This window comes from Stenella coeruleoalba, assembly GCF_951394435.1.
Source record: "Stenella coeruleoalba genome assembly, chromosome: 8".
In the NCBI taxonomy this organism is placed as follows: domain Eukaryota; kingdom Metazoa; phylum Chordata; class Mammalia; order Artiodactyla; family Delphinidae; genus Stenella; species Stenella coeruleoalba.
This window is the reverse complement of record NC_137154.1, coordinates 24,820,115-24,844,567: the sequence shown is the minus strand read 5'-3', so window position 1 is coordinate 24,844,567 and position 24,453 is coordinate 24,820,115. Positions and strand designations below refer to the sequence as shown.

The window sequence follows — 24,453 nt, the reverse complement described above, 5'->3', positions numbered from 1 at the left end:
CGGGACTCTCACTGTTGCAGCCTCTCCTGTTGTGGAGCACAGCCTCCGGACGTACAGGCTCAGCGGCCATGGCTCACGGGCCCAGCCGCTCCGCGACATGTGGGATCTTCCCGAACCAGGGCACGAACCCGTGTCCCCTGCATCGGCAGGCGGACTCTCAACCACTGCGCCACCAGGGAAGCCCTGCTCATTGTGGTTTTGATTTGCATTTCTTTAAAGATTAGTGATGTTGAGCATCCTTTCATGTGTCTGTTGGCAATCTGTATATCTTTTTTGGAGAAATGTCTGTTTAGGTCTTCTGCCCATTTTTGGATTGGGTTGTTTGTTTTTTTGATATTAAGCTGCATGAGCTGCTTGTAAATTTTGGAGATTAATCCTTTGTCAGTTGCTTCATTTGCAAATATTTTCTCCCATTCTGAGGGTTGTCTTTTCGTCTTGTTTATGGTTTCCTTTGCTGAGCAAAAGCTAAGTTTCATTAGGTCCCATTTGTTTATTTTTTTTTTATTTCCATTTCTTTAGGAGGTGGGTCAAACAGAATCTTGCTGTGATTTATGTCATAGAATGTTCTGCCTATGTTTTCCTCGAAGAGTTTGATAGTGTCTGGCTTTACATTTAGGTCTTTAATCCATTTTGAATTTATTTTTGTGTATGGTGTTAGGGAGTGTTCCGATTTCAGTCTTTTACATGTAGTTGTCCAGTTTTCCCAGCACCATTTATTGAAGAGGCTGTCTTTTCTCCACTGTATATTCTTGCCTCCTTTACCAAAAATAAGGTGACCATAGGTGTGTGGGTTTATCTCTGGGCTTCTATCCTGTTCCATGGATCTATATTTCTGTTTTGGGGGCAGTACCATACTGTCCTGATTACTGTAGCTTTGTACTATAGTCTGAAGTCCAGGAGCCTGATTCCTGCAGCTCCGTTTTTCTTTCTCAAGATTGCTTTGGCTCTTTGGGGTCTTTTGTGTTTCCATACAAATTGTGAAAATTTTTGTTCTGTTTCTGTGAAAAATGCCATTGATAGTTTGATAGGGATTGCACTGAATCTGTAGATTGCTTTGGGTAGTAGAGTCATTTTCACAATGTTGATTCTTCCAATCCAGGAACACGGTATATCTCTCCATCTGTTTGTATTCTCTTTAATTTCTTTCATCAGTGTCATAGTTTTCTGTATACAGGTCTTCTGTCTCCTTAGGTAGGTTTCTTCCTAGGTATTTTATTCTTTTTATTGCAATGGTAAATGGGAGTGTTTCCTTAATTTCTCTTTCAGATTTTTCATCATTAGTGTTTAGGAATGCAAGGGATTTCTGTGCATTAATTTTGTATCCTGCTACTTTACCAAATTCATTGATTAGCTTTAGTAGTTTTCTGGTAGCATCTTTAGGATTCTCTATGTATAGTATCATGTCATCTGCAAACAGTGACAGCTTTACTTCTTTTCTGATTTGGATTCCTTTTGTTGCTTTTTCTTCTCTGATTGCTGTGGATAAAACTTCCAAAACTATGTTGAATAGTAGTGGTGAGAGTGGGTACCCTTGTCTTGTTCCTGATCTGAAAGAAATGGTTTCAGTTTTTCACCATTGAGAACGATGTTGGCTGTGGGTTTGTCATATATGGCCTTTATTATGTTGAGGTAAGTTCCCTCTATGCCTACTTTCAGGAGAGTTTTTATCATAAATGGGTGTTGAATTTTGTCAAAAGCTTTTTCTGCATCTATTGAGATGATCATATGGTTTTTATCCTTCCATTTGTGAATATGGTTTATCACATTTAATTGATTTCCATATATTGAAGAATCCTTGAATTCCTGGGATAAACTCCACTTGATCATGGTGTATGATCCTTTTAATGTGCTTTGGATTCTGTTTGCTAGTATTTTGTTGAGGATTTTTGCATCTATGTTCATCAGTGATATTGGCCTATAGTTTTCTTTCTTTGTGACATCTTTGTCTGGTTTTGGTATCAGGGTGATGGTGGCCTTGTAGAATGAGTTTGAGAGTGTTCCTCCCTCTGCTACATTTTGGAAAGGTTGGTTTATATTTAAAAACTGCATGCCATTCAGTGATAGAATTGGCATCTTTTCTTGGGTCCTGTCTTATACGCCAAGGAGTTACTTCCCTAGGACCAGAAGTGGGTGGAGTAAGCCGAGATAGGAAAAGACAGCATGCTGAAGATGAGGGTTAAATAACCAATTCAGAACAGCTACGTTGAAAGTCCCACCCAGGAGCTTCCTCTTCGCAAAATGTGTACCCATCAAAAGGTGCGTCATTAAGCTGTGGACGTCTGGGGCATGTCCATGTGAATGGTTGTCTATTTGTTTAAAGATCATTTAAAGACCGTAGGACTTTCTGCACTGCTTTACAAAACCCAAATGAAAGTCAGAGGAATGCCAGGCATGCATTTTTCTCTCTCCCCAGTACGCCCGCGCTGATCCTGGTGGAGCCCGGGCGTGTCCTGACAGTGAGGGTGGATGGAAGTAAAAGGGTGTTTGGGTGGCAGTTTCCTTTTTTCTTCCTTGACATTTCCCAGCTGAGATTTATGAAACAGCAAAAAATTTTTGCTTGTGTTTTTCAAAAGCCAGACAGTAGCTCTGAAAATTAGAGAAGCAAGGATTGGAAGTGGAGAGAGAGGACAGATGCTTGTAGCAGGAAAAGTGACCAGCCGGGCCATAAAGGGTGATGCCAAAAGCTCAGCTTCTTGGGCTTCCCAGGTGGTGCAGTGGCTGAGAGTCCGCCTGCCGATGCAGGGGACACAGGTTCGTGCCCCGGTCCAGGAAGATCCCACATGCCTCGGAGCGGCTGGGCCCGTGAGCCATGGCCGCTGAGCCTGCGCGTCCGGAGCCTGTGCTCCCCAACGGGAGAGGCCACAACAGTCAGAGGCCCGCGTACCGCAAAAAAAAAAAAAAAAAAAAAGCTCAGCTTCTCTGTAACTGGTGACACACTGAATCTCAGAGACGGAGTTTTGGGTGAAGTAGAAAAGGATAGCTTCGTTGCTTTGCCAGGCAAAGTGGAACACAGCAAGCTCCTGCCTTGAAAAACTTTGCGTCCCAACCCAGGAGGATTTGATGAAGAGTTTTATAGCAATAGTTCAAGGGTGGGGTTGCTGATAAGATTAGGGTGTGTGCAGGGTCTGCATGCCTTTACTCTCATCTCAGGTGGTCGGTCTCCTAATCTTGATGAGCTTCTCTGGTCCCTTCAATCTCAGGTGGTCTCTTGGCTGCTTCTCCCTTGATTAGCAACTGTTCGAATCTGCCCTTTGGAACCCAGGGAGGGTCATGGAGGCTGGAGTCTTGCCTACAAGAAAGGGGGGACAGAAAGGCTTCCATGCCCAGGAGCCCCACAGGGTCCTCCTCAGTTTCAAGGGGAGGGACGGAAGGGTGTTAGTCTGCTAGAGCTGCCGTAACAACGTACCCCAGGCTGGGGGAGCTTCAACAACAGGAATTTATTTTCTCATAGCTCTAGAGGCTGGAAGTCTAAAATCAAGGTGTCACTTGGGTTGTTTTCTTCTGGGGTCTCTCTCATTGGCTTGTAGATGGCCATCTTCTCTCTGTGTATGTCTGTGTCTTACTTTTCTCTTCTTTTTTTTTTTTTTGCGGTACGCGGGCCTCTCCCTGTTGTGGCCTCTCCTGTTGCAGAGCGCAGGCTCAGCGGCCATGGCTTACGGGCCCAGCCGCTCCGTGGCATGTGGGATCTTCCCGGACTGGGGCACGAACCCATGTCCCCTGCATCGGCAGGCGGACTCTCAACCACTGCGCCACCAGGGAAGCCCAGTTTTCTCTTCTTATAAGGACACCAGTCGTATAGATTAGGCCGCACCCTGATGACCTCATTTTATCTTAATTGCCTCTTGAAAGGCCCTATCTCCAAATACAGTCGCATTCTGAGGTCCTGGGAGTTAAAACGTCAACATGTGAGTGGTGGGAGGACACAATTCAGCCCATTACAAGGAGGGTGGAAGATTTTGCAAGTCCTGGAAGATGTGCTTGAACAAGCAGGCCCTCCCAAACCGCCTTCTTCCCTTGCCTGTCTCCTCCCTCCCTTGCTGTCCTAAACAAGCAGTAGATGGGCTGCTGCCTGGAATACTAACCAAGGAGCTTGGTGAAGCTCGCTCAAGGTCTCTCCTAAATTGCAGAAAATTGCATTTCTTTCTCCCCTGCAAAGCCGTGGATTTGTAGAGATTATTTTACCTGCTAAGAAGGCCAACTAAAGAAACGTTTACAGAGGAAACAACAACAGCCCATCAGAGTTTATGCTCGAGAGAGACAATGCACACATTTTGGAAACCAGCAGGTTATGTAACATTTACAAAATCATGTTTCCTGCACACGGAATGCTGTTTTTTAACTTGTAGCCATTTCCTCCCTTCTCGTAACTTTTAAGATTTACATTCAATGATAAAACATCCTGTCCTTGACAGACTCCTGTTTCATGCTTTCCTCATGTACCTGTGTCTTGCCCTGCCTCTGTTTTAGTGACATAACCTTAATAAAAAGCTCCATACATGGTCTTGTTTTCGGGATTCTTCTGGGACTTGACCCCTGCCCACTCACCTACGTATCCAACTTTGTTATCACTGTTGCTGCCTGTTGGTAATCAGCATACACAGTGGCACCCATCACTGTGTTTGGGGCTGATTGGATCAGTTGATTAGTGCTTGCAGGGGAAGAGGGGACAGGTCCAGGTCTCAGGATGACCCTCCTGCCTTCTCTTTGGCCCATAACCACTTTCTAGACCCATGGGCGGCCACCACCAACTTTAACCATCTTTTCCAGAAGGGGTAGGAGATTAGGAACTGAGAGATGAAGACAACACTTGTTCAAACCTACAGTCCCTAGAATAACCTGTCTGCCCAGATATTCATCCTGGGCATCCTGTCTTCTGCTCATTGCTAACAGCCAAGAGGATTTGAAGCAACTTTTCTTCCTGTAATTTGTATTGTAAAAGCCTAACATGTTTTCATCTGTTTTCCAACTAAGCTTATATTAAATATGTTTTGTCACACTGTCCACTTCTCCCCTCCCTGAGTGTGGGTCCCGCTGTGGTGGAAAATCACTGGCTTAGGGTGACTCCTGCAGCCCCTCTTTACAGAGTACCCAGGGGCTACCCTGCTCTCATGGATCCTGCAGTCAGGGGTGTATATATGAGGCGGGGTAGAAATGTACAGACTTAATGTTGCTGCCTGACAGAGGTGAGAGCCCCTCTTAGGTTTCTTCATCTGTCTTTATTTCACCACCAGAGTCAAAATATCCCAGACCCAGCAATTACAGGATTTCTTCTGGTCTCAGCTCTGCTACTGACTAACCTAGTGTGTCCTTGAGCAAGTCAACTTAGACCCACTAGGCAGCACATGCTCACCTTTAGAATCAGGAAAAGATGTGAGCTGAGGATTGAGGTTCTTTTGGCTCTGAGTATGTGAGATTCAACCATGAGTAAAACAACTTAACTTGAGTTCACTTGGCCTGATCGTTGGAATCTTAGAGCCCAGTGCGATTGTAAACAAAGAAGGAATGAGAGACCAGTGATGTTACAGCCACCAAATCCTCTGGACAAAGCTCCTAGGAACACAGCTGGGACTTGCCCGCCTCCTCTGAGCTGAATCAGTGGTGGGTAAGGGTGGGTGGCCAGGGCCCTGGCTGATGTACTGAGGGGCTGCGGTCTTCCTGGGCCCCCGTGCCAGGGTCCAACCCCCGCTACTGCTTCCGTGTCTCTGTGAAAGCTGTGGGCACACACCTCTTTCCACTCCCTTCCAGGCGGGCAGAGAGGGCCAGGAGCCTGAGGTCCACAGTGCTTCTCAGGGAAAAGGAAAGGAGCTACAGTCCTGGAACACAGCTCTGTGCTTTCCAGGCAATTCCTTCCTCTGGTGAGGATGTGTCTAGTGAAGGAGGAGGCGCATTTGAGCAACAACAGCTACTGTTTACGGGCACCCCCCTCTCAAGTGCACTATGCTGGAAGTGTTTTTGTATAAAGTATACTGTTCTTTGCAATGATACAGTCAGGAGGAGCTTATGATAACCGTGTTTTCTGATGAGGAACTGGGGCCCAGAGAAACGAGGCAACTTGCTCAAGACACTCGGTAAGGGGGCATCAGGATTCAAACCCAGGCCCCTGGCTCCAACCCTCTGCTCTTCTCCAGCCGCCTCGAGAAGGACACATCCTCTTTGCAAATAGAGCCACGAGGCATGAGGGAGCTGCCCAGTTGATTCCGTGTAGCTCTGTGGCTGGTTCCCACAGAGCTGTACTTCCTGTACAGCTTCCTGTGCTTCCCTGGAGGTATTTTTTCTCAATTTTTAAAACTGTGGTAAAATAAACATAAAGTGTGATTTACCATTTTAACCTTTTTTTAAAAAAATAGTTATTTATTTATCTTTGTCTGCGTTGGGTCTTTGTCGCTCTGCCCCGGGCTTTCTCTAGTTGGGATGAGCGGGGGCTGCTCTTTGTTGCGGTGCGCAGGCTTCTCTTTGTGGTGACTTCTCTCTTTTTTTAAAATATCTTTATTGGAGTATAATTGCTTTACCATGGTGTGTAAGTTTTTGCTGTATAACAAAGTGAATCAGCTATATGTATACATATATCCCCATATCTCCTCCCTCTTGCGTCTCCCTCCCACCCTCCCTATCCCACCCCTCTAGGTGGACACAAAGCACCGGAGCTGATCTCCCTGTGCTATGCAGATAGCCAGTGATTTTCCCACTAGCTGTCTGTTTTACATTTGGTAGTGTATATATGTGCATTGGCTTCTCTTGTTGTGGAGCATGGGCTCTAGGTGTGCAGGCTTCAGTAGTTGAAGCACGCGGACTCAGTAGTTGTGGCTCACGGGCTCTAGAGCACAGGCTCAGCAGTTGCGGCGCATGGGCTTAGTTACTCCGCGGCATGTGTGATCTTCCCAGACCAGGGTTCGAACCCGCGTCCCCTGCACTGGCAGGAGGATTCTTAACCACCAGGGAAGCCCTTAACCATTTTTAAAGTGTACAATTCAGGGGCATTAAGTACATTCACAGTGTTGTGCAACCATCACCACTATCTATTTCCAGAATGTTTTTGTCACCTGAAGGCTTCTACTCTTCTCTTCTTTGATGTCTGCCCTTGCATCATCTCTGGGATTCCTGTAAAGTAACCCATGATGACGTCCCTCGACCATCCTGTGTCCCCTCTCTTGCTCTTGTCCACCAGTTAGGAGAGACCAGTGTAGAAGTAATCCTTCAGCAGTTGGCGCTGTCCTTTTACGGGAGGGGTGTCTTTGAATGCGCAAGAACACGGGCTCTCCTTCTGGGGTCAGGAGGCTGGTCAGCCCTTCCTCAGCCTGACAGCTGTGTCAGGAGGGTTCCAAGGGGCCACAGTGGGAAGTGCAGGAGTGTTTTATCTTTGTTTGCAGGAGTTCTGCTGAGCTGGGAGTCCCTCATAAGGGCCCTGGAAGGAAAGCTGCTTTATGCCCTCCGTGGGGATTATTTAGCATTTGTGGTTTCAAAGAAATGATTTCTAAGACTCAGCTGTGGGTTTTATTTTTCTCTTGATTGGTTTAAGCATCGTTCTCTGTATCTCGTTGTCATCCGTTGCGTGTTCTGGCCCTGTTAGAATGCCATCATAGCAACAATGCCGTCTTTATATCCAAGCTATTGCTAGATCCCAGTAGACGGGTGGTATTAATGCTCCTTGGCTGGACTGTAGTAGAACAAACTCTGCTAAATGAAAAACCTTGTATTACATTCCCAGCCCGTGTAAGTTTTGGTCTAAGAAGATGAGAATTGCTTTTAGCATTTTTGTTTTCAGGGATGACTGTGTTTGGAGGGAGTGTTCGTGTGTTTGGGAAGAAGTGTGCTTCTTCCCAAGGGTCTCGGAGGAAGGGCTGGCTTTGGGGGTAGACAGCAAAAGGCAGTCGTCCCCGTAGTAATTGACCACAGCAGTCTTTGGACGGCTCTGGTGTTCACTAAATTCTCTCCCGTGCACCAGCCATTGCCTGGAATTCCATCACCAACACCTTAACCCATTGATTAAGACACCCTGGATGTGGGTGAAGCCCAGCAGTGAAGGAGGGATGGAAAGAGAGGGGTTCATTTTCCTTCTGCACACCAGGCTCTATGCTAAGCTGCTATATACATCTTATTTCATCTCAACCTTAAAGCCCACTAGAAATACATTTGCTGTGATATAGCCTGTAGCCCTTCTTATGCCGTTTTACAGAAAAGGACTTGGACTCTGAGAGGGCCGGTGGTTTGCCCAAAGTCCCCCAACTGGCAAGGGCCAGCACGGAGAGAGCCCAATCTTTCTATCACACGATCCTTCTCTCAAGTGAGAGAGACCCCAGGGGCCCTGGGCAGCTTTAGGGGTGAGCCCTGAAAGGACCCCATTGAGGAGACAAGGAAGAGGACACCGAACAGGGGGGTTTGCCCATGTGGAAGGGGCTGAATTGCAGGGTGGAGCTTAGATTTCTCACCAGAGCTGTTGGGAAGGAAAAGTAAAATCAGGGTAGCGCTGAGCCAGGGCTTCTGAGTGGGAACCACCAAAAATCCAAGTAGTTGTACCCATTAGCGATGCTGTATTCCCATATGGACTCTGACAACACATACTGTCTTAAATAAGGTTGGGACCTAATACAGCAGCGTTACACCGGTCACAGCTTGTGAAGGACAGAGTGCATGCTTTGGGGTTCCACAGGCTCAGGTTTGAGCCCTGGCTTTGCTGATTACTAGCTGTGTGACCTTAGACAAGTCACTTAACCTTTTCAGCATCTCGGACAGGTCAATAGCGATTCCTAACTCCTGGGGCTGATGTGAGGGTAAAGTGAGGGAAGGATGGCCAAACCCTAACGTGGGGTCGGGCCCATGGCCCTTAGTGGCTGGTGGGGGCCAGCGGTGGCGGCTGTGGTTCCGAGTCAGCAGGCAGCCTCTCCTCTGACAGCCCCTCTGTGTCCTGTGTCCACAGTGCTGCAGGGCGTGGACAGTTCCCTGGTGGGCTTGCACAACCAAAGCTTCGCCCGGGTCATGGAGCAGCGCCTGGCCCAGCTGTTCATGATGTCCCAGCAACAAGGCCGGCGGTTTAAACGGGCCACCACCCTGGGAAGCTACACCGTGCAGGTGGGTGTGCGTAAAGTCATGGGGGTCTTATAAGAAGGGTGTGGAAATGTGCTTCCTGAGCCTAAGAAAACCATGCTGCGTGCCGAGGAGCGCTCACATTGCAAGCTGATGAGGCCAGTTCATCCACACTGCTTAGGTTTGGGGGGGGGGGCGGGTGACAGTCATAATCATCGAAATCATGAAGGAGGCTGAGAGCTGCTCTCCCGACTACTAGCCTGTAGGGAAAGGAGGTCTCGGAAGAAATGCTGCCCACATGCACATATTTATTAAACAGAAGGCTATTAGTAAGCAAGCACAACTCCTCTGCATCCTCTTCTGGAGGCTGGATGATGTCCCAGCTTTCAGGCCTCTCAGCGCCATGAGTGTGATCAGCAGAGACACCGATCAGCCTTACAGGTGTGGGATTCTGTTAGCCTTGTCGAATCCGTTTCCACAAATACAGCCCTCTACGTTTATAATGGACACGTGACCACACAGGGATTCAGGGTAGGGAGCTGTAGCAGACACCACTGGTGCCCTGCCCAAACCCCCTTCTAATTTCTGTGATGAACGCTGATGAACTCCCAGCATCTCTTTATTGATGGGCTGCTCTTGAGATGCCAGAACGTACTTTGCCCAGCCACGGCTGGCCGGAAGCGCCTGGGAATTCACCAGGGGTGGAGGTATAAATACCACAGCTCTCTTGCTTCTTGGCTGGGAGGATTCTGAAATGTATGCTTCAGGATCATTGCCAGAGCTTTCCCACAGAGAATTACGCTTTAGTTTCCCGCTGTGGTGACTGGCTTCATAATGCATCCCTTGTTAGCTCCCTTCCACCCCCTGTCGGTTCCCTGCATCTCTCCAATAAATTACAAGCATTCAACTCATCTCAGAGTCTGCTTCAGAGGGAACCCGACAGAGACAGTAGCCATCCTGAGGGTAGAGGCTCTAAGCCTCTCTAGATTCTTTATCCAGTTCAAGCAAGAGTGGGAATGTCTATAGCATATTCTGGGCAATCCACGTATCTTGAGTACCACTAATTTCACCAAAAGAGAACCCATTTCTAATATTTGTTATGCTAATTAACAAGCTCTCTTGAGCAAGGTATCAAATTACAGAAGTGCTTCTGGTAGTTGCCTCTAGGAAGTGGGCTTCTTATTTTCTGGGATCTAAAATATCCCAGATTGCCCCTGGGCAATCTAAAATATCCCAGATTGCCCCTGGATTGGTAATTGACCACATCTAGTGTGTAACTTAACCCAAACACACATGCATGGTGTCTAACTAAGAGGAAGCTTTAAAGGAAATTGCAGACATTACCACAGTGTCTGCAGATCATGTCCCCAGGCAATCTTGGAAGTACAAACGACCCATCTTCTGGAACACACTTCCCTATGTTAGTCAACATTACGCCCCTGAGGGAGACTCCAGGTCCCCCGTTCGCAGTTGGTGAATTTGGCTTCTTGTCCTATTGGATGTTGCTTTGGTTCTAAAAATCTTTGTGGTCTGAGACAGCCTTGTCATGAGGTAAAGCGATAGTTAATTTCATGTGCCAGGTTTGTGATTTCCCTTCTGTGGGTCCACGTGGGCCCTATAATTCACACTTTTCCACATGACAGAAAGGAAGTTGCTGGGCTTCAGACAGTTGAAATGGGATTTGCCTCAGCTGAAGGGGAGGAAAGACTCACCCTACACTGCTGGTGTTATTTGTAAACCTAAGAAATCCAGAACATTCTAAGTGTCTAAAAGAGCCCAGTGAGATGCTGTTTCCTCTTTTTTTCTGAGTACTCAGTGTGCTTGGTCCCTTTCGTTGCCTGGAAAACCTGAGTGAAGTAAGTAGGGGTTTATTTCTGCAAATCCCCAATTTACCGAGGCTGTAGACCACCTTCCAACATCATCCTTGGAGAAATTTGGTAAGAAGAATTTGCTATTAAATTGAAATTGAGCGAAGTTATTAGATACTTGAATGTTCATTCACCTTGTACCTGGTTATACTAATGCTCTCCCTACCTCCTCTCCCACTGGGGACAGAAATAACACCCCCAAGTTTCCCAAATAAAATTCACCCTACACAGCTTACATCATCCTTCACCCAGAGAAGTCCTTCATCTTGGCTCAGATCATTTGTAAAGATGAGCCACCTTCATGAATATGGAGATTTTAATGTCTAGAATCTAAAGATATTTCTCTAGTGGATGTATTTGAGAAATTGAGTCCAAAGAAGATATACATATGACCAGTAAGCATTTTTAAACATTTAACTCTTGTCATAAAAGTAATGCAAGTTTTAACTACCACAAGATGCCATTTTCAAGATGAGTAAAATGGTACTATCCCGTGTTGATGAGGTTGCAGTGAAGTGGGCACCCTCAAACACAGTAAATGGATATGACCTTGCTGGAGGGCAGGTGAGCAATTTAGACAAGAATCTTTTAGATGGTCACAACATTACTCCTATAAATTCATTTCGAGGAGATAGAGATGAACACAAAGATGAAAGCGTAAGAGCAGTGTTTCTCAGAGAGGGTCCAGAAAATGATTCTATAAGGTGCCCAGAGGCAAAGGGGCTTTCTGGCCAGGGCAGTTTGGGCAAGGCTGCATCCTGTAGAATGTTCTTGAAGATTCCAAAGGCATATTGGCATACCAAAGACTCTAAGAAAACCTGCAAGTAAAGAAATCTCCTTGACTTTCTTCAATATACTGGTTTCTACATTTAAATGCCAAATAAGACCCTTGTTTATAATAATATCTACATTTCCCCAACATTTTATTATAAGCATTTTCAAACTCACAGAAAAGTTGAAAAAATTATGACGTAAGCACCCATTTACTCACTGTCTAGGTTCTACAATTAACAGTGTATTATGTTACTGTTTTATATTTGATAACATATCATTTCCATACCGTAGATCAGTTTGGACTGTTCTAGAACCTCATATAAGTGGAATCCTACAGTATATTCTCTCTTGTATAAGGCTTTTTTGACTCTGTAGTGTTTTTGAGATTCATCCATGTTGTTCTTTTATTCAGTAGTTTATTCCTTTTTATTGTTGAATAATATTCCCTTGTATGAAATATACTACCGTTTGTTTATCCATGCTTCTGTTGATGGACACCTGCGCTTTTCCCAATTTTTAGCTATTATAAACAAAGCTTCTATGAACCTCTTCTGCAGGTCTTTCCATGGCCATGTGCTTTCATTTCTCTTGGGTATGTAGGAGTGGAATTCCTGGGTCATAGAGTTGGTCTATGTGAGTTCTAGGAGAGACTGCCAGACCTTTTCCCAAAGTGTACAGTTTGACATTCCCACTCCCACCAACCAGATGTGGAGTTACCCCACCTCCTCATCAACACGGTGTTGTCAGCCCTTCTTATTTTAGCCACTCTGGTGGTTGATATTGATGACTTGTGTTCGTTTTGTTTTTTTTTTTGCGGTACGCGGGCCTCTCGCTGTTGTGGCCTCTCCCGTTGCGGAGCACAGGCTCTGGACGCGCAGGCCCCGCAGCCATGGCTCACGGGCCCAGCCGCTCCGCGGCAAGTGGGATCTTCCCGGACTGGGGCATGAACCCGCGCCCCCTGCATCGGCAGGCGGACTCTCAACCACTGCGCCACCAGGGAAGCCCGACTTGTGGTTTTAAATTGAATTTCCTCATTGAGCATTTAAAAAATATGCTTATTGGCCATTCAGATATCTTCCTTTGTGAAGTGTCTGGTCAGACTTTTTTAAAACCCATTTTTTATTGGGTTGTAGTAATATTTATTTTAATTATTATTTATAGCATACATACATAGGAGCATAAAAATATGTAGAGTTTAAAGAACACTAGTAAAAAAGAACCCACAACCCAAAGAGTAAGAACATTACTGTTACCTTATCCCAGAAGCCTTTTCTGTGTCTTTTCTGATTATACATACTCACTTCCTTCCCATCAGAGTTGACTGTGCTTCTGAATTTTGTATTAAATCACACCTGTGTTTTCTGTATAGATTTTACCATCCTCATGGGTATCCTTAAGTAGTACATCATTCGGTTTTGCATTTTATATTCTGTTATTTGTTTCTTTTGCTCCATATCAGGCTTTTATATTCACCCATATTGATACAAAGAATCATAGTTCATTTACATGACTCTGTAATATTGCATCGTGTGACTGTACCGTAACTCACGTATCCATCCTACTGTTAGTGAATTCTGAATTTTCAGATGTTTTTGCTATGATATGAACAATGCTGCTATAAATATTTTGGTAACATCTTTTAATATCCTGTGAAACTCGTAATCTGTAATGTACACTTTTGAAAATATTATGCCATAATGTTTGTCGATGGTTAATTACACTAGTAAAAAGTTGAAAACAGCCTAAATGTTTAAAAAGGAAGGGTTAGTTAGGTTTAAGAGCCATGCATACAGTAGAACATTATGTAGGTTTTAAATTTATGTTTTCTGTATTTATAATGATTATCAATTGTTAGTTACAATGCTGAAAAATGAATAACAATTGAAGTGTTCAACAGTAAAGGATTGGCTAAGTTTAGGAGGCATGCCTTGGAATGCCGTGTAGACGTTAACATTTATGCTTTTGTTATATTTAAGCCCATTATGGATGCAAGTAAAAATGGCAATGTATAATACTATATAGAGAGTATGATAAATAATTTTGTAAAATGATAAATAAAAGGCCTGTGTGGAAAAAACAAAGAATAGACAAAATGGTAATAGTAATTAGCTTGTGGTGGAAGGATTCCAGATTGTTTTTATTTTATTTCATTTCTCGATGCTTTTTTGTATTTTCAGATTTTTCTGTAGTGACGATGTATAACTTGTACAGTGAGAAAAAGCAACAAAGGTTATTTTAGAAAAAGAGCTTTGAGTCTCCAAGTACTGCTTTTATCAGAGTTCTTTTGAATTGCAGACATATAAGTTCATTTTTTTTTTCCTCTCTGGCAATTGCAGGAATTTGAAATTAGAAATCTTGTTTGAGAATAACCTAACATGCCCTGATTTAATGTGGAGGCCTAGTTTCAAATGAGGCCAGAGTTCTCTGGAGGCTGGAAGACATCACCATTTCAACGTTTCCTTCTCCAGCCTGAAACTGTTCTTTCCAGATGTTTATATTTTCAAAACCCTTTTCTCCTCCCTCCTCCAGCCATAGCAGGGTCTCTTGAGACGTTGGTGATAGGGAGGTGTGAGATGGGTGATGTCTAAAATATACGTCATGGGTCCACTTAGCCATGGAAGGCTTCGCAGTCGGGAGACAGCCTGCTGATTGCCCAGGTGATTGCAGAGTTAACGCAAGATGCCCTGTAAACATGGCCTGTCTTTTTCTGAAAGATGGTAAAGATGCAGCGGGTGCCAGGACCCAAGGACCCCGCGGAGCTGACTTACTACACCCTGTACAATGGGAAGCCTTTGCTGGGGACTGCAGCTGCCAAGATCCTGAGCACCATTGACTCCCAAAGGATGGCCTTGACCCTGCATCACGTTGTCCTTCTGCAAGCTGACCGTAAGGGGATAACCTTTCCATTCATTCATTTTTAAATTTTTAATTTATTTATTTATTTATTTTTGGCTGTGTTGGGTCTTCGTTGCTGCGTGCGGGCTTTCTCTAGTTGTGGCGAGTGGGGGCTACTCTTTGTTGCGGTGTGCGGGCTTCTCATGGTGGTGGCTTCTCTTGTTGTGGAGCACGGGCTGTAGGCGCGTGGGCTTCAGTGGTTGTGGCACATGGGCTCAGCAGTTGTGGCTCGCAGGCTCTAGAGTTCAGGCTGTGTTGTGGCACGTGGGCTTAGTTGCTCTGCGGCATGTGGGATCTTCCCGGACCAGGGCTTGAACCTGTGTCCCCTGCACTGGCAGGCAGATTCTTAACCACTGCGCCACCAGGGAAGTGCCGTCATTCGTTATTTTTAATACCAGTAAATGTTTCCTGAATCACTTGGATGTTATTAGACCCAGAGCGAAACATACTTCTGTTCTAGAAGGTTCTCAAATCAACCAGTTGTCTCCTGTGTTGTTTGAAGCAATAGGTTTTGGGTCAGGGATATGTTTTGGCTACTAGGATGATGATAATACTGCTTTTCCCCAGGTCCTATCCTCTCTTCCTCCTCAGTATAATCTTGTGAACAGTTAGAAAAATCACCACAGCTGAGCTGGTATTTGTCTGCTGGGGAATTAAAGGTAATTTCATTCAATAAGCTTTGTAGAGTCCTGCATCAACTGTGTGTTCAGTGCTGGAGGACATATAGAAGCGGGCAAGTCCCAGTCACTGCCTTTAAGGAGCAGAGAAGGCGTTAATGCAGATATAAAGGCATAGAATGCAGGAATGCTTTGAGGAGACAATGTGATTGATACAGGGCTCAACCGAGGGACAGATTGCTCCGAAGGGGCATCCGGGAAGGATGAACAGAGAAAGGATATGAAACATAACAGCTGCCTCTTTGAGGACCCTCCCCTGGCAGCTACTGTGTTTGTTGCTTTACATAGATTTTCTCAATTTCTCTGGGGCAACTTTATTCCACTCCAAATTACAGATGAGGAAACCTAGGCTCAGAAAAGTTAACTAACTTGCGCAACATCACAGAACTAGGACTCGAGTTGCCAAGGTATGAATCTGGATCTGTTTGACTTCAAAAGTGTGTTCTTAACTGTATTGCGTGCTACAGTTTCAGCAGAGGGAGAGGAGGATGTACTGTCCAGAAAGAGGGAGCAGCAGAAGCAATAGAAGGGAGGTGAAAAGTACCAAGGGTGCTTGAAAAAAAGGAGTTCCAGTTGCCTGGAGTGCAGAAGCATGAGGAGGAGGTGATGGGATTAGAAACGAGCATTGCTTAGGAGACTCAGGCGTTGGATGGCAGGGGAAGGAGATTGTACATGATGTGATTGGCTGTGGGGAGCTGTTGGACATTTCTGAGCAGGGCAGTAGTATCACTGGAAGTACCCATTATCTAGGGAGGTTAATCTGTCGGCAGTGCCCAGGATGAGAGGGGGCAGGACTAATGAGGGTCTCTGGTAGCCCAGGCATTGGGGCCCCAGAAGAGGGCTGTGAAGGCAGCGAGGGGAGAGGGGGTTGATGAAGGTGACAGATTGTGTGGTAGAAATATTAGATTCGACAGCACACCGAGCATACAGGGCCTGGAAGGTCATCTCCCGTTGATCTCCTAGTTGGTGTCCGTGTTCCTTAGGAACCTGACGCCTGGCTCATGGTTTTGCTCTCCTCCTCGTCTCCTGCCTTCGTCTGGGGTAGGTGTGGCTTCCACAGGGATGGTGCAGCCCACATGTGGTTACGGCCCTCACTTCTGCTCGGCCAGCACATCCTCACAGACACACCTTTGCCTGGAAATGATGGTCTCCCTCTACAATCTTGTCTTTGAAATGACTTTTTAACCAAGATTCTCTTCCTTTGCACCTCTCTCCTTCCCTCCCTGTGAGCTCTGTCCCATGTCTGGTCAGGTCAGCTACTAACTTCATCAGTTATACTGCATCTTTTTTTTTTTTCCTGTACGTGGGCCTCTCACTGTTGTGGCCTCTCCCGTTGCGGAACACAGGCTCCGGACACGCAGGCTCAGTGGCCATGGCTTACGGGCCCAGCCACTCCGCGGCATGTGGGATCTTCCTGGACCGGGGCACGAACCCTGCATCGGCAGGCGGACTCCCAACCACTGTGCCACCAGGGAAGCACTTACTGCATCTTCTTTATGTGGGTTCCCCAGGGCTCCATTCTCGGCTCTTTCTCCGTCTCTCCAGGTAGAGAATGAACTGTAGAGGACTGGAGTGAAAACCACCGTAGGTGCCCAGGTGAGAGGGGAAGGTGTCTGAGGTGGAGACTCAGAGAAGTGGTTGGATTCGGGATATTTTTGGAGACAGAGCTGTTGGGGCAAGGTAATGGATTGTGTGCGTGGCAGGAGGAGGTGAGGGCTGGAGGACTCAAGGGTGACTCCCAGGTGTTTGCTTGAGCACTGGTTGTGGTGTCATCTGTTGAGATGCAGAGAGGAGAGGAGGAGGTTTAGTGGGGCTGCAGTGGCGGTGGGGGAGATGGAGTTGAGAGTTTGCTTTTTGTGAGCTTCCACATTCAGGGAGAGCTCAGGAGATAGGAACTCAGCAGTCATCCACACAGGTGACATTTAGAGCTAAGGGAGTAGGTAAGATTAACCAGATTTGCCTTGATTTAGAACTAAAGAGAAGAGGGTAAAAATTCAGGCCCAGGGCATCCACATGAGGGAAGAACTGGAGCCAGCAAAGGACCCTGGGAAGGAGCATCTGGGGAAAAGGAGGAGGTGGTATCTAGAAATAAGTGAAGAAAGTCAATGTCCTGGGAGGGAGGGAGCTGCTGCATCATCTTCTGTTCTGGAAGGATGGAGATGAAGTGAATTTGGTAAACTGAAGTTCGGTGGTGACCTTGGCAGGAGGGGTTTCCAGGAAGAGGTGGTGGAGACAGCTTGGCTGGAGTGGACCCAGGAGAGAGTGGAGGTGGGGAAGCAGTTGCTGGAGGGGCATATGGGAGATATTGGGGTACGTTTGAATATCATGGGTGACTAATAGCAAGGGAGAAATTGACGATGCAGAAGAGAGACGAACACTGCAGGGGTGAAGTCCATATGTGCTCGAGGGGGTGGCACAGGTGGAGGGTTCAGACTCAGCGAGGAGCAGGGACGGCTCAATCTTTTGCACCAGGAAGGAAGGCAGAGTACAGGGGTGTGGGTGTCGGTCAGGGGGTGCATTTGGTAATGGAAGCCTGAGGATGTTTCTGCGGTTGTTTCTGCTCTCCTGGGGCATAATGAAGTTGGCAGCTGAGGTTGAGATTGTGTGGGGGGCATTTGAGCAAGGGTGCAGTGGTACACACTGAGCATCAGCAAACTGATGAGAGAAAAACCGTAAGATTGGCAAGGCTCCCCTCCTCCTGGGTCCTCACTGCTATGTTCAGACCATTTCTTCTATTCTTTCAAAATTCTAGATGCTTTGAACTGCCCCTTCCTCACTGTAGTCACCTCTAGAGCCCAAGCTGGCCCCCATCATCCTGGTTCATTGTCTCTTCCTCTCCATCGTTTCTCCTGTCCCAACCCATCCTCTACTTTGAGGTCAGTTCCTTGACCTCCTCACATCTACTCCAGGCCTTGTGGTATTTGGGAAGGGGCAGAAATGGGAGAGCAAGAGGTGAATGGAGTGTCAGGAGGAGAGGTAAGGGGACTTTGCTGATGGAGATGGATGGGAACAGTGGAAGGTCTGAGAGCATGGGCAGGAGAGAGCAATCAATCAAATTAGAAGGTGCATGGAGCCTTGTGGAAATGAGAGTCGAGGGGTCACTCTGGCTCAGAGAGCCAGGATTCAAACTCTGTTCCGCCTGGCTCCGGAGCTGCTAGCCCTCAACCTTACTTCTTTGTTTCCTTGAAATCCACCTGGCTCTCTCGGTTCCCTTCTAGAGTAACTCACAAACTGTTTCCTCTTCTCCATTTCATCATTATCTCCTCTTGGACTTTGCAGGTCCTTCCCAAATGACTCAGCCTCAGCCTCTTTGCCACTAATGTACCATCCACACTGTAATTAGAGTCATTATAATAAACACAGGTTCTGGTCTTACATCTACTCCATTTAAAAAATATTTGGTGGCTCTCTGCTGTTCATAGAATAAAATCCAATCTTCTTAAAGTGGGTCTTTGAAGCCTTTCACAACAGGTGCTCAGCAAATGTTCAGGGCCCTTGACAACCTGGTCTCCAGGCTTCTTACCCAGCCGTACAGCTACTCTTCTCTCCTTCAGACCTAATGCTTCAGCCACACGGGAGGATTCATTCTTCACATTCCCTATGCCTCTGAAGCCTTCCCTGACCCCCGAAGCATGACCCCTCCCCGAAGTTTCCCTAGTTCCAGGGGCCTCCATTGCCCTTATCACACTGGGCAAATGAGTTGTTTTCTCGCTTTTCTCCCTCATGAGCTCTTTAAAAGCAGGTACCACATCTCATTCCTTCTTGAATATCCAGCCCCAGCTACTGCCTGGCTCGATCCTTGTGAAGGCAAAGAACCCACTTTCGCTAAATGCCTCTGCCAGGCCCTGAGTGAGGCACGTGGTTGGAAGACACCATAGCAGAGCAGTTGAGAGCAGAGCCTTTGTAATAAGACGGAAGACAAAAGAATGACCCTCTGACCTACATTTTCCTCATACGTAAAATGGTGATATCAAAAACACTGACCTGGTAGAGCTACTGGGGGGATTAAATAAGGTAATTATTGCATGTAGAGGGTTTAGTACCATTTACTACGTGTCTATTAGGCTCGTAGTAAATGGTAGCCAAGTGTCTCATTTATCCATAAGGTAGAAGGACTCGAGGAGAGGCAATGAAGAGGGAAGGGAGATTTGAAGGTTAAGAGCCTGTATAATTCAGAGAATAGGGTGCTCTTAATGAAATTAGAGAGGGGGTTAGAGTGGAGAAGCACTTTTAGGAGGGAGAAGGTGATTTACTCAGTTTGGACCATGTGGAGTTTAAGTGATGCGCTATTAAGGGGTACCATGGGGGTGTTGAGGGCTGAGGTTAGGAAAGTTGTTGGAAATCCAAGCCTGGATCCCAGGAGAGAGGCCTAAGTTAACACTATGGATTTTGAGAATGTTGTAGATACAGGGTAGAATTTAAATCCTGGAGAAAATTCGAGTCCTGGAGAGAGTATAGCTAGATGACAGACCCTGGGAAATGCCTCCATCCCAGGATCAGATGAGGAGGACACTAAGGCCAGTGAAGAAGAGGAGAAACAGAGAGGTTTTAAATCTCATTTTCTCCTAATAGCTTTGAAATCAGCCTGAGATGTGAATCTGAGGTCAGCACTTTGAATAGAGAGTCATGGTGTTGAACAGACACCTTGTCCCTCTGAAGGTAGGGTGTAGCGTTCTGTGTGTTCCAGTGTCTTCTAAGTCGCTAGGTCTAGGGCCGATGTGCAGTGCCCTACAGCAGAATATATGATGCCCACTCTACCCATGTCATCTCTGGGTAATGGGGCAGCAATGACTTCTATAGAAGCAACTGCATTCCCGATGGAGGTTTTCATCCACTCCCTTTGCAGGATCTGGAGTGAGAGGCCCCTCAGAGAGGTTATCCAGCTGATGGAGTAGGGAAAATTCTCCCCATGCAGAAGCAGTCCAGGGCGGGAATTGGTTTACCTTACACGGCCATCAGAAATTTATCTCAAAAAAAATATCACTTAAAGAAAGCCATGGACTGACCCTTTGGTTAAGGGAACTCTCATTCATTCCTTCAACAAATATTTTTTGAGCACCTGTTATGTGTCTGGCACTGTTCTAGGCACTGGAGATACAGCCGTGAGTAAAGCAGGCAAAACCTCTGCCCTCATGGACCTTACATTCCTGAGCGGGCAGGTTAAACAGACAAAATAACTGAATAATATGTTAGATGCTAATAAGTGCCATGGAGAAAAATTAAGCACAGAAGGGGCTAGGGGATGCCGAGGAGATAATGGCTGTGATTTTAAATTGTTGGGGTGTCGAGAAGAGGATATTGAGGAAGTAACCTTTGAGTGACCACCTGAGGATACCTGGGACAAGAATCCAGGCAGAGGGGGGAGGGTTTGAGAGCCAGCGAGGAGGTCCCGATGGAGGAGAGCAGCAGCGATGAGGTCAGAGGTGCAGACTAGGGGCCACGATCGGTGGAGCCCCATGGGCTGCACCCAGGTGGGGTGAGAGCCACGGGAGTGTGTGGGCAGGGGCAGGATGGGCCTGGGCTCTCACCAGCTGCTGGACCCTCCCCTGTGTCCACTCACAGCAGTCATGAACTCTGATGTTTTGACAGCCACAGAAACGAGCTGGGAGCTTCTTCGAATGGATTCCTTCTCCTTTCAACATTTGCTCCACATGAGAATAATTATTCTGAGTTTAGGTTATGTGGACCCTTTGACTTCATTCCCTCTGACAGATACTTTGTGTGTGTGTGTGTGTGTGTGTGTGTGTGTGCATGCACACGCACACATGCACAAACTTCCATTCATGTGTGATAACTCAGAACTGACTTAAATTGTATATTTCAGAGAAATGAATTTTTTGGTAAAAAAAAAATATCTAACCTCCCCGGGGCTCAGTTTCTTCATCTGAAAAATGGGTATGAGAATCTTGACAAAGAGGGTATCCCAATGCCTAACACACGGTAGAAGCTCAAGAATGTGTTGTCTCATTTTCCTGTCCTTCCTCTGACACTCTTGTAAGTTAAATAACCATTTGTTCCTTTTCACCTCTGTACATGACTTTGTAGTTTTAGATCATTATGCCAATGAATATACTGGGTTTGGATGACTTCAGCTGACCTAACTTTACTATCGCTTTGACTGTTCAATGAATTTATTTATTTATTTTTTTTAACATCTTTATTGGAGTATAATTGCTTTACAATGGTATGTTAGTTTCAGCTTCACAACAAAATGAATCAGTTATATATATACATATATTCCCATATCTCCTCCCGCTTGCGTCTCCCTCCCTCCCACCCTCCCCATCCCACCCCTCCAGGCAGTCACAAAGCACCGAGCTGATCTCCCTGTGCTATGCGGCTGCTTCCCACTAGCCATCTACCTTACGTTTGGTAGTGTATATATGTCCATGCCTCTTTATCGCTTTGTCACCGTTTACCCTTCCCCCTCCCCATAGTCTCAAGTCCATTCTCTAGTAAGTCTGTGTCTTTATTCCTGTTTCACCCCTAGGTTTTTCATGACATTTTTTTTTTTTAAATTCCATATATATGTGTTAGCATACGGTATTTGTCTCTCTCTTTCTGACTTACTTCACTCTGTATGACAGACTCTAGGTCTATCCACCTCATTACAAATAGCTCAATTTCGTCTCTTTTTATGGCTGAGTAATATTCCATTATATATATATGCCACATCTTCTTTATCCATTCATCCGATGATGGACACTTAGGTTGTTTCCATCTCTGGGCTATTGTAAATAGAGCTGCAATGAACATTGTGGTACATGACTCTTTTTGAATTATGGTTTTCTCAGGGTATATGCCCAGTAGTGGGATTGCTGGGTCATATGGTAGTTCTATTTGTAGCTTTTTAAGGAACCTCCATACTGTTCTCCACAGTGGCTGTATCAATTTACATTCCCACCAACAGTGTAAGAGGGTTCCCTTTTCTCCACACCCTCTCCAGCATTTATTGTTTGTAGATTTTTTGATGATGGCCATTCTGACTGGTGTGAGATGATACCTCATTGTAGTTTTGATTTGCATTTCTCTAATGATTAGTGATGTTGAGCATTGTTTCATGTGTTTGTTGGCACTCTGTATATCTTCTTTGGAGAAATGTCTATTTAGGTCTTCTGCCCATTTTTGGATTGGGTTGTTTGTTTTTCTGTTATTAAGCTGCATGAGCTGCTTATAAATTTTGGAGATTAATCCTTTGTCAGTTGCTTCATTTGCAAATATTTTCCCCCATTCTGAGGGTTGTCTTTTGGTCTTGTTTATGGTTTCCTTTGCTGCGCAAAAGCTTTTAAGTTTCATTAGGTCCCATTTGTTTACTTTTGTTTTTATTTCCATTTCTCTAGGAGGTGGGTCAAAAAGGACCTTGCTGTGATTTATGTCGTGGAGTGTTCTGCCTATGTTTTCCTCTAAGAGTTTGATAGTTTCTGGCCGTACATTTAGGTCTTTAATCCATTTTGAGCTTATTTTTGTGTATGGTGTTAGGGAGTGATCTAATCTCTCAATGAATTTATTAATGTACATAGCATGAATGTGTTCTCTCCCCATTTAAATAGAGGTGAAAGGATTTTCCACACTGCATCAAGAAGGCACACCTCCATCAAAACAATAGAGCTGAGTAAGAGCAAAACACATGTAAATATTTCATTCTTGCTAATGAAAACACTTATATACATATATAAATATATGTAGGATATCATGTTCTGATCCACTATACATTTTTCTCCATCAGGATAGAACAGCATAGCCGAAAAGAGGCATACTGATATTTTTCACAGAAGCACAGAGCTTTAAAAAATGTTAATGGCCTAAAACTCACATATAAATACTGAATTACTAAAAGCAGCAGCAATTACATGTTTAATGTCAACAGGAGCACATTATCTAATGAGCTGTTTGCAGAAGTTAATAATGTGATTAATCACTGACTGACAAAAACTGTGGAAAAGAAGTTCTTTTGTACTGATAGTACTCCCAAGGCAGTTGCTGCATGACGAGAGGTAGATCTTGGCTAGTGAGGTGCCAGTTCAAGTCAGGGGCTGGTGGAAGTCAGAGAAAGATCAGCTGGCTCCTCAGGCAGGCCCTCACCATGTGGCACGTACTGGTGGGGCCTTTGTATTCCAGAGTCCAGTCCTCAGCTTTGTGGGTCTAGTAGCCCCCAGAATTAAGCAGGATCAGGAGGACCAAGTTACACTAACCAGACTTATAAGAGATTGATATGTAAACCAGATTGAAAGTATTTAGTTTAAAATATGGATTAGAACTACCAAGGAGAGGGGATTTCTTTAACTGGCTGTTACTCTATCCTTTGTGGAAATCTGTATGGGGAGCCAAATTGCAAAAGGAATAATGGTAGTTCAGTTACACATTCATTCAACTTTTAATTGAGCACCTACTATGTGCAAGGCACTGTTCTAGGCCCTGGGGAATGCAGCAAACAAGGGACAAAAAACCTCCCTGCTCTCTTAGGGTGCACATTCTAATGGAGAGGCAGGGGGTGACAGATGGTGAGCAAATGTATATGTATCATGGCAGATGGTGATACGTACTTTAGAGCCTCACCACTCCAAGTGTGGCCTGGGGGCCTGCTGCATGGGTACCCCCGGGGAGCTTATTAGGCATGTTACCGAGTCCAAGCTTGTACTGCTCACCACACAACAGGCTGATAAATCGAGAGACGAGTTGTTGGGGCCAGGAATAGTGACTTTATTTGGAAAGCCAGTAGACTGAGAAGATGGTGGACTTGTGTCCCAAAGAACGTATTACAGGGGGACCCATCCCAACCCACAGAATCAGAATCCACATTTGAGCAAGATTCCCAGGTGATGGGCATGCACATTAAAGTTTGAGAAGCACTGATTTAGAGAAAAATTAAGTAGGAAGAGGGGGATGGAGAGTGCTAAGGGCAGGGATTGTTATTGATATTTTATAGAGAGTACAGGGAAGGCCTCACAGATATGGTAACACTTGTTCAGAGCCCTGATGGAGGGAGGGAGGGAGCCACGTGGATATGTAGGTGAAGAGCGTTCTAGGTAGTAGAAGAATAAGCTGGTACAAAGGCCCTGAGGCAGGAGCATGTCCTGCATGTTTGAGGAACAGTAGGAGGGAGGTAGGCTGGAGCAGAGTGAGTTGAAGGAAGAGTTGTAAGGGCAGAGAAGTAACTAGATGGTTGGTCGGGCAGATCACTTAAGGTCTTATAGAAATTATAAGGACCCTGGCTCTTA

At 45.6% G+C, this 24,453-nt stretch overlaps 1 protein-coding gene across 3 annotated transcripts in view; it reads left to right on the top strand.

Moving 5' to 3' along the window:
* KIAA1549L (KIAA1549 like) overlaps nt 1–24,453 on the top strand; it is a gene marked incomplete at both ends in the record, with an annotated part of 282,138 nt that overhangs the window by 166,409 nt on the left and 91,276 nt on the right. For all 3 annotated transcript variants that reach the window (XM_079929928.1, XM_079929927.1, XM_079929926.1), the window contains 2 exons: nt 8,915–9,066; nt 14,378–14,549. In XM_079929928.1, the coding sequence (XP_079786054.1) occupies nt 8,915–9,066; nt 14,378–14,549 (324 nt within the window). The remainder of the gene's footprint in view (nt 1–8,914; nt 9,067–14,377; nt 14,550–24,453) is intronic.